Genomic DNA, 13,566 nt, shown 5'->3' on the forward strand with positions numbered 1-13,566 from the left:
ACGGGAACAGGCAGTCACCGTGACGTCTGGGGCCACGTCCAATGGAGGTAAACTGCTCCTGAGCGTCTCCGTGGGTGGGAGCCTGTACAGGCTCTGCAGGCAGGTCTGCAGGATCTGGGACTTGACCATGGGTTTGAGACCGGGCCGCAGGTTGCTGGAAGAAACACGGGGAAGATTCTGGACGTTTTCACAAGAGCCCACGGTTCAGGAGTGAGACACCAGGCTGAAATGGATTCCCAGCGGGGAGAGGCCTACACAACTTAAGATTTACGAGTGGGTGTCATCATGATCAGGGCCCAGAATGTGACCGGGGTCAAGGTCGAGGTTCAGCGTGTGGCCCAGGGTCAGGCTCAGGTTGTGACTGAGGCCTGGATTTGGTGTGTGACCAGGTTGGGGATTGGTCTGTGTCAACATTAACGACCTGTCTTGGATAGGAGACGAGGCTGGCGGAGCGCGGCCTCAGCAGGGCCAGCCCCGTGTTCCTGGTCCCTTATTCACATCCCGTCTCCTCACATGTGGACCCCCACCCCCACGCAATGACTTGGCCTGTCTTCGTTCTGGACCCCAAGGAGAGTTACCTCAGTCCCACAATGACCAATATGATCTTCTCCCGGAAGAGGGTGGTCAGGAAGTTGGGCTCCTTCTGAAGGATGCACGGGGGGGGGGGGGGGCGGCCGGGGGAGTCAGAGTGGCTGGTCGTTTCAGCCTCCTGGTCCCGCTGGCGGCCCTGGGAGCCCCCGGGACCCCCGCAGGCATCGCTCACCAGGAGGCACTGGATGAGCTCTGGGATCTGAGAGAATTTGTAGCTCGGGGTGCTGTTCTGCCTGAGAGCCTTCAAAAGCCTGATGGTGGCCGAAAGGAAGCTGGTCTTGAGGATGTTGTCCTGTCCGTGTGGAGTCCGGGGAGGGTCAGTGGGCCGGCCCCAGTCAGAAGACGCGGCCCCCACACCCCCCGCCGCCCCGGCCGTGGCCGCGCTCACATAGCGGCTGCAGGAGAAGTAGTACACCATCCTGGACACGATGTTGTCCACCCAGGGCAGGATCTGCGCCCCGGCGTGCGCGGCCATCTGCCCGTAGCAGAGCAGGGAGGTGCTGCCAGCCCATCTCCAGTGCGTGTCTGGCTCCGGCTGCTGCGGACAGAGTGGTGGCCACTGGGGAATCGGCTCTCTACCTGCCGCCCTCCGCGGGGGGGCCCTCCCCGCGTGCGCCTCAGGACCGCGGCCCCGGGCCCCGGGCTCCCCGCCCTCTGGCTGGAGGTACTGTTTCTCGTCCGGGGGTCTCTGTCACTCATGTCTCTTCCCATCGGGGTGCCCAGGACTAGCAAAGCACAGATGCTCCACGTAAACCCCCAGGGCGGGAGCATAGGTGGACACACAGGACCCGGGCCACACGCCCCACCTGAAAATCAAGGCAAGCCCACACGGCTCCCGACCGTCAGACCCAGCGGAGGCTCTGGATCCCTTGTGGGGCCCCAAGGACAAGGCTCCAAACTCCCGGGCCGCAGCAAGAAGGGAGGTCTGACACCCACACACCAGCCCCTCAGGAAGGTGGGCAGGGCAGGGGTCACCCCCACGTTTCCAACGAGCAAGCCAGCACCGATCCGGGCCTCTGGCCCCTGCCGCCCCCGCGCTGCCCTCTCTACCTGGCTGTCTGGGGACGTGAAGACAGTCCTCAGGAACCTGGTGCGGCCCACGTGCTCCAGCGTGGCCCACACCTCCTGCATGTGCCTGGAGGACACAATGCCGATGGCCACGGCAATGCCCTGTGGGCCAGAGACGCCGTGAGCTCGTCCCCACGCGGCAGTGCTGGACGCGGCCTGCCCTCTCCTCCCCACCCTCCCGGGGGCCCCCCCGCAAAGGAAGGTGGGCGAGCCCCACCCCTGCCCTGAAGGGCGTGTGTCCCACTGGGGCCACCGGGGCGGGATGGAACCAGGACTCGGCCGTGGACAGGTGCCCGAGGTCACCTCCAGGCGGCACCCGCACCGCAGCCCCTTGTCGCTCGGCACAGCGCCGGGGGCCGCAGGAGCCGCACCAGGTCGTGGCGTGAAGGGTGGGGTGTCCATCTGCCGTCAAGCAGCGACGTCCGCGCGGGGGGCGGGGCGGAGGGGCGGGGGTGCCGAGGGCTGCCACCCACCTCCCGCTGGCCGGATGACTGGTGGGACAGCTCCAGGAGGCTGGCCGGGTGCCTCCTCACCAGGTCCACACAGGCGCACTCTCGGAGGATCAGCCCGTAAAAGTGGAAGAGGAAGGTCTGGGGGGAGGGAGGAGGGAGGAGGGGGCGGGCGTGGGACGGGGCACGGGGGCAGGGGCGCCACCACCGCAGGGCGAGGGGCGAATGAATTCGCGGAGCTTGTCCTGAGCACCTTCCCGAGCTGCGCGGCTCCTGCCTCAGGCTGCTGCGCCCACTGTCTGCTTGAGGCCGCAGGAGGCGCGGGGGCCACCGCAGCACCCCCTCCCCGCCCGCCTTGAAGCGCCAAGTTTCGTGGGTCCTCAGGGCGGTACCCAGACGCCGTGTCGGCTGCGGTGCCTCGGTTTCCCCGGAGGCTCCCGCGGTTCCCACCCCCCGCCCACCCCGCCCCGGGCACACCCCAGCCGAGCCTGAGCGCCGTCCTGTGCAGGGCCGACCGGTCACAGCGGACCTCTCCTCCCGCCCACCTCCGGTGTCCCGGGCAGAGCTGCGCCCCCCTGCCCCCCAGCCTCATTTCGTGCGGGTGCAGGAGGCTGCGTTCAGGGTCTTCCAGAATTCCCCTTTATCTTTCTCCTGATGAAAATGTGTAGTTTCTACATCGGGCAACACAACTTGAACAGAGTGCACTCCTGATTGTCACCGGTGACCCCACTGTCGAGCGCGGCTCCCTCACTAGAGCGAAAGCCTGCCGCCCTTGCCTCCGCCGCGTCCCTGGGGCCCGGAAGAGGGCCTGGCCGGCTGGGAGCCAGGGCTCAGCGAACACGAAGTGGCCCCGAGGCCGCTGTCCCCTTGCAACAGCACCCCTCGCACCTTCCCGGCATCATCCGTGTGCGCAGAGCTTCAGATGGCGACAATCACTTGGGAAGCTGGGAAGGGGCCTGAGCGGCCGCGGGCTCTCTGCAGTCACAGCCTCCCCGGGGGCTCTGAGCACACGTAGGAGACCCCGGGAAGCCCCACCCCAGGCACTGACCTTCTCCAAAGGCTGCTTGAGTTCTAGGTTCAAGGCCGCCAGGAGCTCCTGGAGGCCAGCGTTGGGCACCTCTTTCCTGATGAGCTGTGGGCGGAACACAGCGTTCAGGCCCCACCCGACCCTCCGGGGAAAGCAGGACCCCCGCATCCGCTGGGAAGCCCCAGGGATGAAAACTCGGGGTGGGCACCTGTGGGTGAGCAGAGAAGACAAACCACCCCCCAAAGGGTAAGGAGATATTTGCCAGAGGGCTGTGCCCACCTCTGCTTGGTCCCTGGCAGCCCCCCACCTGTGGGATACCCCTGCACCCCTTAAGCTGGCTGGGGAGCCCGTGACACTCTGGCCCTGCCAGTGTCCCCCAGCCCTCTCATTCTGCCATCTTGCTGACCTCAGGGCCTTTGCACGGGCTCTTCCCACTGGCCGGATGTCCCTCCCTCCCCTGCTCTGAAGCAGAGCAGGAACCTGGCCATCAGCCAGGTTCCAGGGGCCCGAAGCCAAGCTGTGTGTGTGCTTAGAGCCAGTCTCCCTCTAGGCACACGTCCGTGCTGCTGTCCCTCGTACTCGATTCTGTCTGTCGGCCCTGAACTCCTGAAGACTCTGCAGCAGGAAGGTGGAGGACAGGGGCCGGGGGGGGGGGCCCCCCGCCCGACCTGGGAGCTCAGCCACCGCCGGTGGTGGCTCAGGCCTTCACGCTGAACAGGCCAGAGTGTGTGGGGCGTCAGGGAAAAGCAGGGCCTGGCCCCCCACGATGGCAGGAGTCCTGAGCTGGGGAGCCTCCTGCGGCCCACAGGTTGGGAGGTCCCCAGGCACAGAGGTGGATCAGACACACCACCCTGTCCTCTCCAGTCCCCGGGGCCTAGAGCGGGGGGCAGGCTGGCTGGCTCCACGTGGCTCCCTGGCCCGTACCTGCCACCAGGCCCCAGTGACAACGTCTGAGCACCAGCTGGCAGGGCCTCTGTGCCCCACCTGCCCCTCTGCTTGTGGTCCAACACCTTCCTACATCCCGGCACCTTCTGCCACACGTCCCTGAAGGTCAGGGGCTTCTGGGGCTGCCGAGGCCAGCGGGAGCCAAGCGGCAGTGCGGGCCTTGGGGCTCACCCCCTGTGAGCCCTGGAGTGGCAGAAGGTAGCGTCCCGCACGGACGAGCAGGGCTCCTGGGGTCCCACCTGGGTGTGCTCCCGGATGTGGCACTGGACAGCCTCCAACGCCTGGCTCTTCTGCAAGGCCGACATGGTCCTGATTTTGCCGATGAGCGCTTCCTCCCAGAGGGGTCCGTCATTGGGGGGCTTGCTCGTGCTCGCCCTGCCTAGGTGCTCTGCAGAGGACAGAAAAGCAGTCTGGTGCCAGGGGTGCCAGACGGAAGCCTAGACCCCCCCAGTTCTGGCTCCGGCCGGGCCCTTAGGTCACAGGGCCCACAGGACTTTCTTTACAACGTGTCTGCAGGGAAACCGGTGTGAGCGCAGCCAGGAGGCAAAACACAGAGGGCAGGCGCCGCCCCGGGTGCCAGGGCACAGCCCCCCGCAGAGCCCAGCCAGCCAGGCGAAGAGAACACGCCTCGTGACGGGAACGCACAAAACGCCAGCCCAGGAGAACGCGGTCCCAAAGGAGTCGCTTATCGTTTGGAGTGAAAAAAGTAACCTACGTCCCTGCCCTACTTCTCACACCAAAATAAATAGCAGGCAGTTACGAAGCCTGAATTTCCGAATGGCAGCTGTGAACATGCCGAGCAGACGTGGCTTTGTTATCCGGAAACCCCAGAGTAGAGGTTCTGAATACGCAAAGGGGAGGCAAAGGGAAAACGCTTTTAGAGTCCGCGACGTCGGCTTAGGGCCCAAGCATCGTTACAGCCCACGGAACGGTAAACTGAGGAGGCGTCTACAAGGGACGTTTACGACAGAAGGCCAGTATCGATGCTCCAGACCATTCTAGGTCAGGAGAGCGTTGAGCCACCGCAGGGAAGGGGTGGAGAGGCGCCCAGAAGAGACCCTGGTGACCAGTAAAGAGACGAGAAGGCCGTTCAGCAGCGATACAAGGAACGCAAATAAAAACCACAAGGAGATAGGACTTTTCCCGTCAGGTTGTCGAGGCACAGGTGCGGAGGAGCGAGGGGTGGAGAGGCCGTCCCAGCACTGGGGGTGGACGCAGGGACCCGTCCTCTTTGAAAGCTGACAGTACTCCTTTCTTGAGCGTACATCAAATCCGTGTTCCGAGCCACTCGGACAACCAGCTTCCCGGCTCACGAGGCACAGCCTGGGAGCCTTCTGAGAACCAAATCCTCTAACACGGTTTACAGAGGTGATCAGTGCTGCTTTGATCAGGAGAAAGCGGGGGTGGGGGGTGCGAGGCCAGCGCCCCCCCTGGGAATGGAAACAAAGTCAGGCCTGGGGTCAGCCGCAGGGTGGGTCCCGCGCTGCCGGTCCCTACCGCGGGCCAGGAGCCAGCATCGCCCGGTGCCCCACGGTCTCGGGGCTGCTGATGGGCCCACGCACACCCCGCTTCAGGACCCCCCCAGCCCTGGCTGACACCCACAGCCAGGGCCACCGCTCGAAGCCAGCGCCGGGCCCAGGCTTAAGGCGGCTTGTGAGGTGGCCTCACTCGAGGTGCTGACCCGCTGCCATCTGGGTCCATCTGCTGTTTCATTCATTCATTCATTCATTCAATGAAAACTTGTTGGGAATCTATTACTTGCCCGGCACTAGAACCGCAAATAAACAACAAATGCTCATGTTTACAGCACTCTCGAGGGGCCTGTGCCCCCAGAGCAGGTGGGGGACCACCCTGCCCCTCCCTATCAGGGCCACAGGAAGCCGGTGGCACAGAGGCAGTGCCCTTCCCCCCCGGACCTGCCCCCGAGCAGCTGTGGACCCTGGTCTCTTCTTGGGGGTGGCCTGGGTGGCTGCGATCCTCCGTGGTGCTGCAGGCCGGCAGGGAGAGCAAGGCTTCCAGAGCAAGCCTCACCTGCTTTGTCAGACTCCAGAGACAAAGCCCTTCCAGAAGTTTCTGTCAGGTGTGCATGGAGGCGGCCCTCAGCACCCGGCAGACGCAAGACCACGGCACCCTCCGTGCCGCCCTTGGCTCTGCACCCACACCCTGCACAGAGCGGACACTTGGCAAATGGAAGCCAAGTGACCTGAAACAAACGGCCGGGGGAAGGGACGTGCTCCGAGCCTGGAGGGGACCAGGACAGTGTTGTCCAGAGACCGCCCACTGGGCCCCCGATCCCCACAGCCCCCAGCCCATCTCCTCACCAATATCCAGCTTCTGCTCCCCTGTGGGCGACAGGCAGTTGGACCTCCGGTGGGGACAGGAGAAACCCTCACTGGGTGTGGCCACCATGGACAGCGTCACCTCCCTGGAGAGCAGGTTCTGGGGCGGGGACAGAGGGCAGGGCCAGTCAGACTTGCCGAAGAGAGGCCACACCACACTGGGGCCCCCGCCTCAGTTGCCCCAACCATACCAGGGCCCCACCCCAGTCACCCCAACCTTATCAGGACCCTGCCCCAGTCAGTCACCACCCAACCTACCAGGGCCCCCTCAGTCATGCAGCTCCGTGAGCTCTGGGGACCTAGGGAAGGAGGAAGGATTAGCTGCCATTCAAGGCCATCGGGTCCTCACCAGCCCCAGGCTCCCCTTCCCAGAGGCTCGGGTTCCACATCCCGAATCGGGCCTCCCACTGTCCAGACACCCACAGCCCAGGGGCATCGTGGAGGGTCAAAGGAGCTTCACCGGAGCTTTCCCAGGATGCAGGGGGACCAGAGCCTAGGCACCCACCACCCCCTCTGACCTGGGCCTGCGTGGAGGAGTCATGTGCTCTGACCGGCCTTGCAGCCCCACGGCAGCCCGGGGCCCTCCTCTGCCGTCACGTCTCCCTGGGCCGTCCACACCCGCCCACCCTTCCACCAGGCTCCCCGGCATGAGGGGATGGCGAGGGGCCCGCTTCCAGGGCACCTTCTGGTTCAGAGGGCCTGGGACAGGCCAGAATGTGCATTTCTTAGAAGCCTCCAGGGGACCTCGCTGCCAGCCTGGGCCCTGGGCCATCCCTCTCTGGGCTGGGCCCCCGGGAGGTGCTCTCCCCCGGCAAGGACCCTGGCCCGGGGGGCTCCTCCTCCGGGAGAGAGCGCCTCCAAGACCATCAGCCACACTAGGGCTCTGGCGTCCCTTTGATCCCTCCCACCTCCACCTTAACTCCTGGTGACTCCCCAAAACTGTCCTCTCCTCCACCCACTGCCCCCTCTCTCCCTGGGCCCCAAAAGGAGCCTCGCGCATCTCCTGAGCCCAAGTCTCCCTTCCCGGCCTCTGCTCCAGTCTCCCGGAGAGCTGGAGCCCCGCTCCGGGTCCCTCCCCACCAGAGGCAGCGGTGTCTGCACCCCAAGTCCCCAGTGTGTACAGGAATACGGGAAGGCAGGTGAACCCGTGAGTCCATGCCCTCTGGCAGGTGTTCCTGAGGGTGAGCCAGAGAAAGCCTCTCCCCAAGCAGGGGCAGGGGCCCCGTCCGTCTGGGCTCTCACACCCACCGGCACAGCGCCAGGGAACAGGGGTGCCAGTCGGCTCTCGGGGGAGCCTCCTGTACCTCCCGAGTACCCTCACTCCTCCTTCCCTCACTCGACAGATGTCCGGAGTAGGTGACAACCGACAGCCACAGCCCAGCCCTGCCCTCCGTCCCGGGGCCACCTGCAGCCGGCACCCCAGATCCCAACATCTGACCCTCCTGTTCGCCCAGACCCTCAGCACCCTGTCGCTTCGGGGCCCGCGTCAGCCCCCTCCCTCCCCACCCTGGTCTGAGCTGGCTGCTCCCTCATCTAGGGTCCCCGAGACTCCTTCCTGACCCCAGCAGTCCCCGCGTTTGCTCCCGCCTGACTCTTGGTGATACACTCCTGAGGGCGCCCTCAACACCCCATGCACAGGCGCTCACCTCCTCCAAGGCCCTTGTGACCTGCACTCTGGCTATGGGTTCTGGCCGGGAGGATGTTGGTGTTTGGGGGAGAGAGTTCTTCCTGGAGGTTGAACCCCAGGTTGAACTGGTCCCCAAAGCCCTTTCCATGGGTGAGACAAGGGCCACTGTCACCCATTCCCAGCCTGGGGTGGGGGCCAGGTTGTTGGCAGTGACAGTGGGAGCAGGCCTGGGAGGCTTCCTGGAGTGGGTGAGGTGAGACCCCAAAGTCCATGAAGGGGACAGCGGACCCCAGGAAGTAATGTTCAGGGGCCCCGAAGTAATCAAATCCCAAAGAGGGTGATTTGGCCAGAGACGGCAGAAGTCAGCTAGGTAGGAAAGCAGCTGGGGGAGGGGAGAGCGTGGGCTCCCCCGCTGCTCGCTGATCTCCCCCAACAGGGATGGCCCCCCACCTGCAGGGCCCTTCCTCTCCCGCCACCACCACCAGGTGCAGTGACCCACCCTCCGAGTTACCCACTGCTCTCAAAGGAAGGAACCACCCCAGGCCCCCAGGACCCTGTCAACTGCTGCTCCCTGCCTGGTCCCCAGGGTCCACACACAGAACCCTACCTGTACCTTGGCACAAGCTACTTTTGCCCGGAGCACGCCTTCCCTGTCGCCTGCATACCCCTCCACTCCGTGCCCCCTTAACCTGCTGGCCCTCTGCTCTGGCCCCCACCCATTCCCCCCCCCGGGGTTCCCTTTATGCCTCCCTCCCCGGGCCATGAGGTCCCAACGGGGAGCCTTCCTTGCTAAACACACGCTTCGGGGACGCTGGGAATCAACTCGGAGACGAGCTTCAGGCTAATCCACGAAATCTCGTGTAAAAGATGTTATTCACGAGTAAAGACTGTTTAAAAGGTTGTGAAAGATAACAGCCCCCAAGAGAGGGAATCTCAGCTAAGACCCCCCAGAGTGCACACAGGTGCACATTTCTGGGAATTTAATCTCTGGAAAACGAGAGATGCATGAAAAATCTACCTACTCGAGGGTGCTTCGTGGATTTAAAAAGCCATGTTCCAAAGTAGAGGAAGGAGGGGCAGTGATCAAAAGTCGGGTTTCTAAAGACTGTTCAACGACGTGGGGAAATGCTTAGGAGCCCACAGGGAATAAAAAAATTCGATGACTCAAATTTACAGTCAAAAGTCATCTCGGGGTGTCGGGCTTCCAGGGGATTCTGTTTCCTGTACCCTTTGCAACAATTTGCAACCTGTGTTCTGAGGTCCGCCCTTTGCAACAATTTGCAACCTGTGTTCTGAGGTCCGGGGACCCTGAGGAGACAGGGAGGGGTCAGGCCCCGGCCTCGAGGGTGGGGCTCTGCTCAGGCCTGGGAGAGGCCGGTGTTGGGAGAGGTTCACAGGGGACAGGATGTCAGCCCATCCCCAGCCCCTGCACAAACCAGCAGCGTCCTGCAGACATCTGAGCCGCTGGGAGGCAGTGACAGCTCGAGGTCACCCAGCCCTAGAGGCCCTGACAGGCCGCCACCAGATGGCAAAGGGTTTATTCTCCAAGAAAGCCTGGGGGAGACTTGGAGGACATTTATGGATTCATGGGGTTGGGAGCCAAGCCAGGCCGAGGTGACCCAGAAGGGCCTTCCTCCAGTGACCCAGGGAGACCGCGCAGCGGGGGGCAGGAGCAGCTGTGTGTCTGGCTTTCCCCAATGCCGTTTGGAGGTCAGCAGAGGCCCCGTGGACGTCATGCAGACCGGAGGCCCCCGTCAAAATCGTCTGTGATTGTGAGTGTGGTGCCCTGAGTGCTGGGGGGCATCTAGAAAGGCCTGTGGCGGGGGCACCTGGGGGGCTCAGTCGGTTGAGCATCTGACTTCGGCTCAGGTCATCATCTCGCGGTTCGTGAGTTCCAGCCCCATGTCGGGCTCTGTGCTGACAGCTCGGAGCCTGGAGCCCGCTTCGGGTTCTGTGTCTCCCTCTCTCTCTGCCCCTCCCCTGCTCCTGCTCTGCCTCTCTGTCTCTCTCTCTCTCTCTCTCAAAAAGAAATAAACATTAACAAAAAATCTCGAAAGGCCTGTGGGTGTGGCTCCAGCTGCGCATTTACGGGGCGGCTCAGCTGTGCCTCAGGTCAGGGTGGATACCTCTGGGCGGCCTTCCTTCTGTGAGTCTCTGATCCCAGGGCTCAGTGGGGACACGTCTCCTGAGAAAGTGGGTCCAGAAACCGCGTTTCCCTGGCTGACCCTGTTTCCCAAACAGCCACCCTGTCCTGAGAATTCCATCCCCAACCGACATCGTGGGCAGTTGAGGGCCTTCCGGGCGCGCGTGGCCGCGGGTTTGCTCCTGAGGCCGAGAGGGACCCCAGCCTGGACGCTGACCCAGACAGACGGGCCCGAGACGGCGGTGCCCACCCTGCCTTGTCGCAGCCAGGAAGCAGCAGTCAGGCCTCGCTCGAGGGGCCCGTCTTTGGAGAGACCCCTGCCTGCTTCTGACCAGCACCCTGAAGACCCTCGGGGGCGTGTGTCCCCGGCACCACCATCCGGGTGCTGCCCGGGGCCAGGCCCCCAAAAGCCCCGAGAATATAAAACGGGTGCAGACTTGCTCCCACCTGCCCACGGGCGTATTCCGTGACGGCCTCCCCTTGACGGGCACTCAGAGGTGCAGCCACACCCACTGCCCCCGGGGGAAGCCGAGCCCCTCCCTAGCAGTGCTCCCCAAGGGATCCTCTCCCCACCCGCCCACCCACCTCACCATCCCCCAGAGCTGCTCAGTGACTGAAAGCAGCCTCCGGCCGGGACAGACCAGGGGTCCCCTCCCTGGCAACTGCCACAGGGGATCTCGGCCGCGCCCTCCGCCCGGGACCCCCCCGGCCCCCCCCCAGCCCCACCAGCAGGTGCACTCCTGAGCCTTCCCGAGAACAGCGTGACGCATAACTCCCCTCAGGAGCCTCGACCTGTTAAGAGTTTTTATTTCAAGAACTTTCTCCTCCAGAGACGCCCCCGCCAGCCACCCCTGGGGGCAGCTGGAAGAGGTCCCCTTGAGAGTGCTGTAGGTCCGTCACTGTCTCTGGGATGCTCTCGAGGGCATCCCTGATCACCAGTGGGGCTCTCCAATTCCCCAGGCAGAGAAAATCCCAGGGCTGCAGACCGCTGAGTTAGAAAGAGGCCCCCTCCCCTCGGATGAGCTCGCGGTGAGGCCCCAGAAGGCGCCGCTGCCCTGGTGGAGAGGCAGGCGGGCGAGTAGAATGCGAACCGGTCCCTTGAGGCCACCATAGCCACCAGCAGGGGCTGATAAGGGATGGGGCCCCAAGGAAACTGGGGGTGACCCCACAAGCGGTCCAATGGGGGGGGTTCCTGCCACGAGTGCCGTGGGAGAGGTGGGTCCCGGGCTCAGAACGGGGGGCCTGTGGGCCCTGGCCTGAGGCCTCCACCTGTGAGGCCGTCGGGAGGCTGGGAGCCCGGTGTAGAGAGAAAGCCCCAGAATGAGGCCTCCCCCAGGACAGGCAGCGGCCGCTTTGTTGGGCAGTTTGAAAGCTGTGGCCAGAGGAACCTTCTGCCGGGGGGGGGTGCTCGTCTCCCCACTTGTGCCCCCCGCTCCCTGTCAAGGCCCACAGCTCTTAGCTCTGGAGGGTATTGGTGGGGAGGGCGGGGCGGGGTGGGGGACCCTGATGCAGCCCTGTCCAGGCTCTGGGGCACTGTAGGGACACATAAAGGGCTTTCCCAACCCCCACAAGCCCTTTGGACCATTTGCCACGAGAAGAGGGGCCAGGGTGGCCCTGAGATGTGTCGGGGGGGGGGGCTCGTTAAAGACCCTCAACACCTCCAGATCGCAGTCAGGCCACACTGTGGGCACGTGGCCCTCGAGGGCCCCGCATCTGAACGGGGACCTCCGTTCCTGGGCCTCCGGCGGCACGTGCCATCTCTGTGGTGACGAGGGCTGTCTGGGGAAGAGTGGCTGGTCAGGGGGGAGGGACTGGGCACTGGCTGGCCTCTGCTTCAAAGCTCTGAGCAGAAAGGCCACAGGCAGGGGCCGCGGGCGTGCCGGGACTGGGCGGGCAGCCACCTGGAGGGTAGAGCAAGGGGCCAGTGGTGGTTCTGAGCGGAAGTGGGGGGCGCCGGGGCACCGGGAAGTACCCCACTGGCAGGTCCCTGCCCAGCCCAAGGGCTTGGTGCCCCCAGGCCCCGTGCTCAGTGGGTGCCCCTCCTGAGGCTGGGAGCACGGCGTGGGGGCTGGGAGGCATCCTGCTGCCAGGAAGGGGCGTCCTGGAGGAGGCGAGGGGCTGGGGGAAACAGGCCTGAGTTCGGCTGGAGAAGGGGGGCTGCAGGGCGGCCAGGGTGCATTTGCCCGGGAGCCGGCGAGGCCGGTGACAGCCCGCGTCAGAAGTCAAGCAGCGGCCAGGACTCAAAGCGCCAATTTCTAGACAGGAGAGCGCAGGTGCCCGTGGTGTGGCCATCGCCCTGCGGCTGGGGGCCAAAAATCTGAGGAAGCAGGAGGATGGCCCTCACCCTGGAGTGGGTGTGGAATCAGGAGCAGCCTGGGAAGGCTTCTTGGAGGAGGCAAGAGAGGGACAGAGGACCCTGGGTGCTCTTGGGGGGGGACCACTGTGAGACGAGGGGCGAGGATGGGCAGGCCGAGGTGGGGGGGTCATGGGGGGTTTGACAATGGCAGCGGCGGGGAGCAGGGGAGGGGCACGGGGTGGGGCTGGGGGGAAGGAATCCCACCTCGACACCATAACCGCGAGGCTTTTGGAGACAGGTGGGCTGTGTGGCTGCTCGGTGGCAGGGGCGGGGCGAAGGGGGCAGGACAAGCAATCTGAGAGGTGGGGACAAGCCCCGTTGTGGCCAAGGTCGAGCTGCACGTGAGTGACCGCAGGGTACCGGGGGAAGGCAGCCAGGGGCAGAGGGGTCCCGAGTCGGCGGCATGGAGTGGACAGAGTGCTCGGGGAAGGCTCGGCTCATGGGGCCTCCCAGGCAGCCGTCCAAGGGCCGTCCGCCCTCCAGCCCCTCGGAGGGGATCCGCTCTCAGGGCTGCAGCTGACAAGGCCCCTGCCTGCCGCACGTCCTCACGGCCCCTGAACCCGGTGTCCGTTCCTCAGCACGCACCCGTCACTGCCGGAGTTTGAAAACCCAGAATCAGGTGCACAGAAATGGAGACGGCCGACGGAGCAGTGTGGGGGCTCCGGCACCCCCACCCGGAGGGACCCCTGGGCGGAGGGAGGCCCTGAACCGCAGGAGCCCCGGGGTCACACTGGGGAGCCTGGGAACCCAAGCGTGTGCCACGGAGGGGGGCCGCCTCTGCACCTGCGGTTGGTGACTCTGTGAGCCTTACCAGGCTGACTTTCTCCCTGCCGCCCAAGGTCCGCGTGGAGCTGGGGAGGCAGGGTGTGGGGGCCTCACGGCTTCAGATGGACGGACCCCTCCCTGTGGGAAAGAGGTGGGATGGGATCGACACGGGCCCCGCTGAGTCCCGTCACAGCCCACGGCTCCCCACGACAGGCTGTCACCACCTGACTCACTTATTCCACACATGATCATTGAA

The 13,566-nt window shown here is 64.8% G+C and overlaps 1 protein-coding gene across 6 annotated transcripts in view; it reads right to left on the minus strand.

The window, feature by feature from the left end:
• The window catches only part of LOC121043056 (maestro heat-like repeat family member 5), a 31,259-nt gene extending 20,509 nt beyond the window's left edge, over nt 1–10,750 (minus strand). For 2 of the 6 annotated variants that reach the window (XR_005796673.1, XR_005796672.1), the window contains exons 1-11: nt 10,173–10,750; nt 6,678–6,718; nt 6,402–6,519; nt 4,320–4,468; nt 3,157–3,240; nt 2,133–2,249; nt 1,642–1,761; nt 980–1,129; nt 765–883; nt 579–656; nt 19–154 (exon numbers count right to left, since the gene is read on the minus strand). Coding sequence is in view for 2 of the 6 variants with exons in the window: in XM_040494577.1 (XP_040350511.1) it covers nt 19–154; nt 579–656; nt 765–883; nt 980–1,129; nt 1,642–1,761; nt 2,133–2,249; nt 3,157–3,240; nt 4,320–4,468; nt 6,402–6,519; nt 6,678–6,718; nt 10,173–10,323 (1,263 nt within the window). In the remaining 4 variants the exon portion in view is untranslated. The remainder of the gene's footprint in view (nt 1–18; nt 155–578; nt 657–764; nt 884–979; nt 1,130–1,641; nt 1,762–2,132; nt 2,250–3,156; nt 3,241–4,319; nt 4,469–6,401; nt 6,520–6,677; nt 6,719–10,172) is intronic. The other 4 variants (XM_040494577.1, XM_040494576.1, XR_005796670.1 and 1 more) reach the window with 3 other exon arrangements.
• Between the last annotated feature and the right edge of the window lie 2,816 nt (nt 10,751–13,566).

The sequence above is a fragment of the Herpailurus yagouaroundi genome, unplaced genomic scaffold, assembly GCF_014898765.1.
Source record: "Herpailurus yagouaroundi ecotype Mexico unplaced genomic scaffold, PumYag 186, whole genome shotgun sequence".
Classification (NCBI taxonomy): Eukaryota; Metazoa; Chordata; class Mammalia; order Carnivora; family Felidae; genus Herpailurus; species Herpailurus yagouaroundi.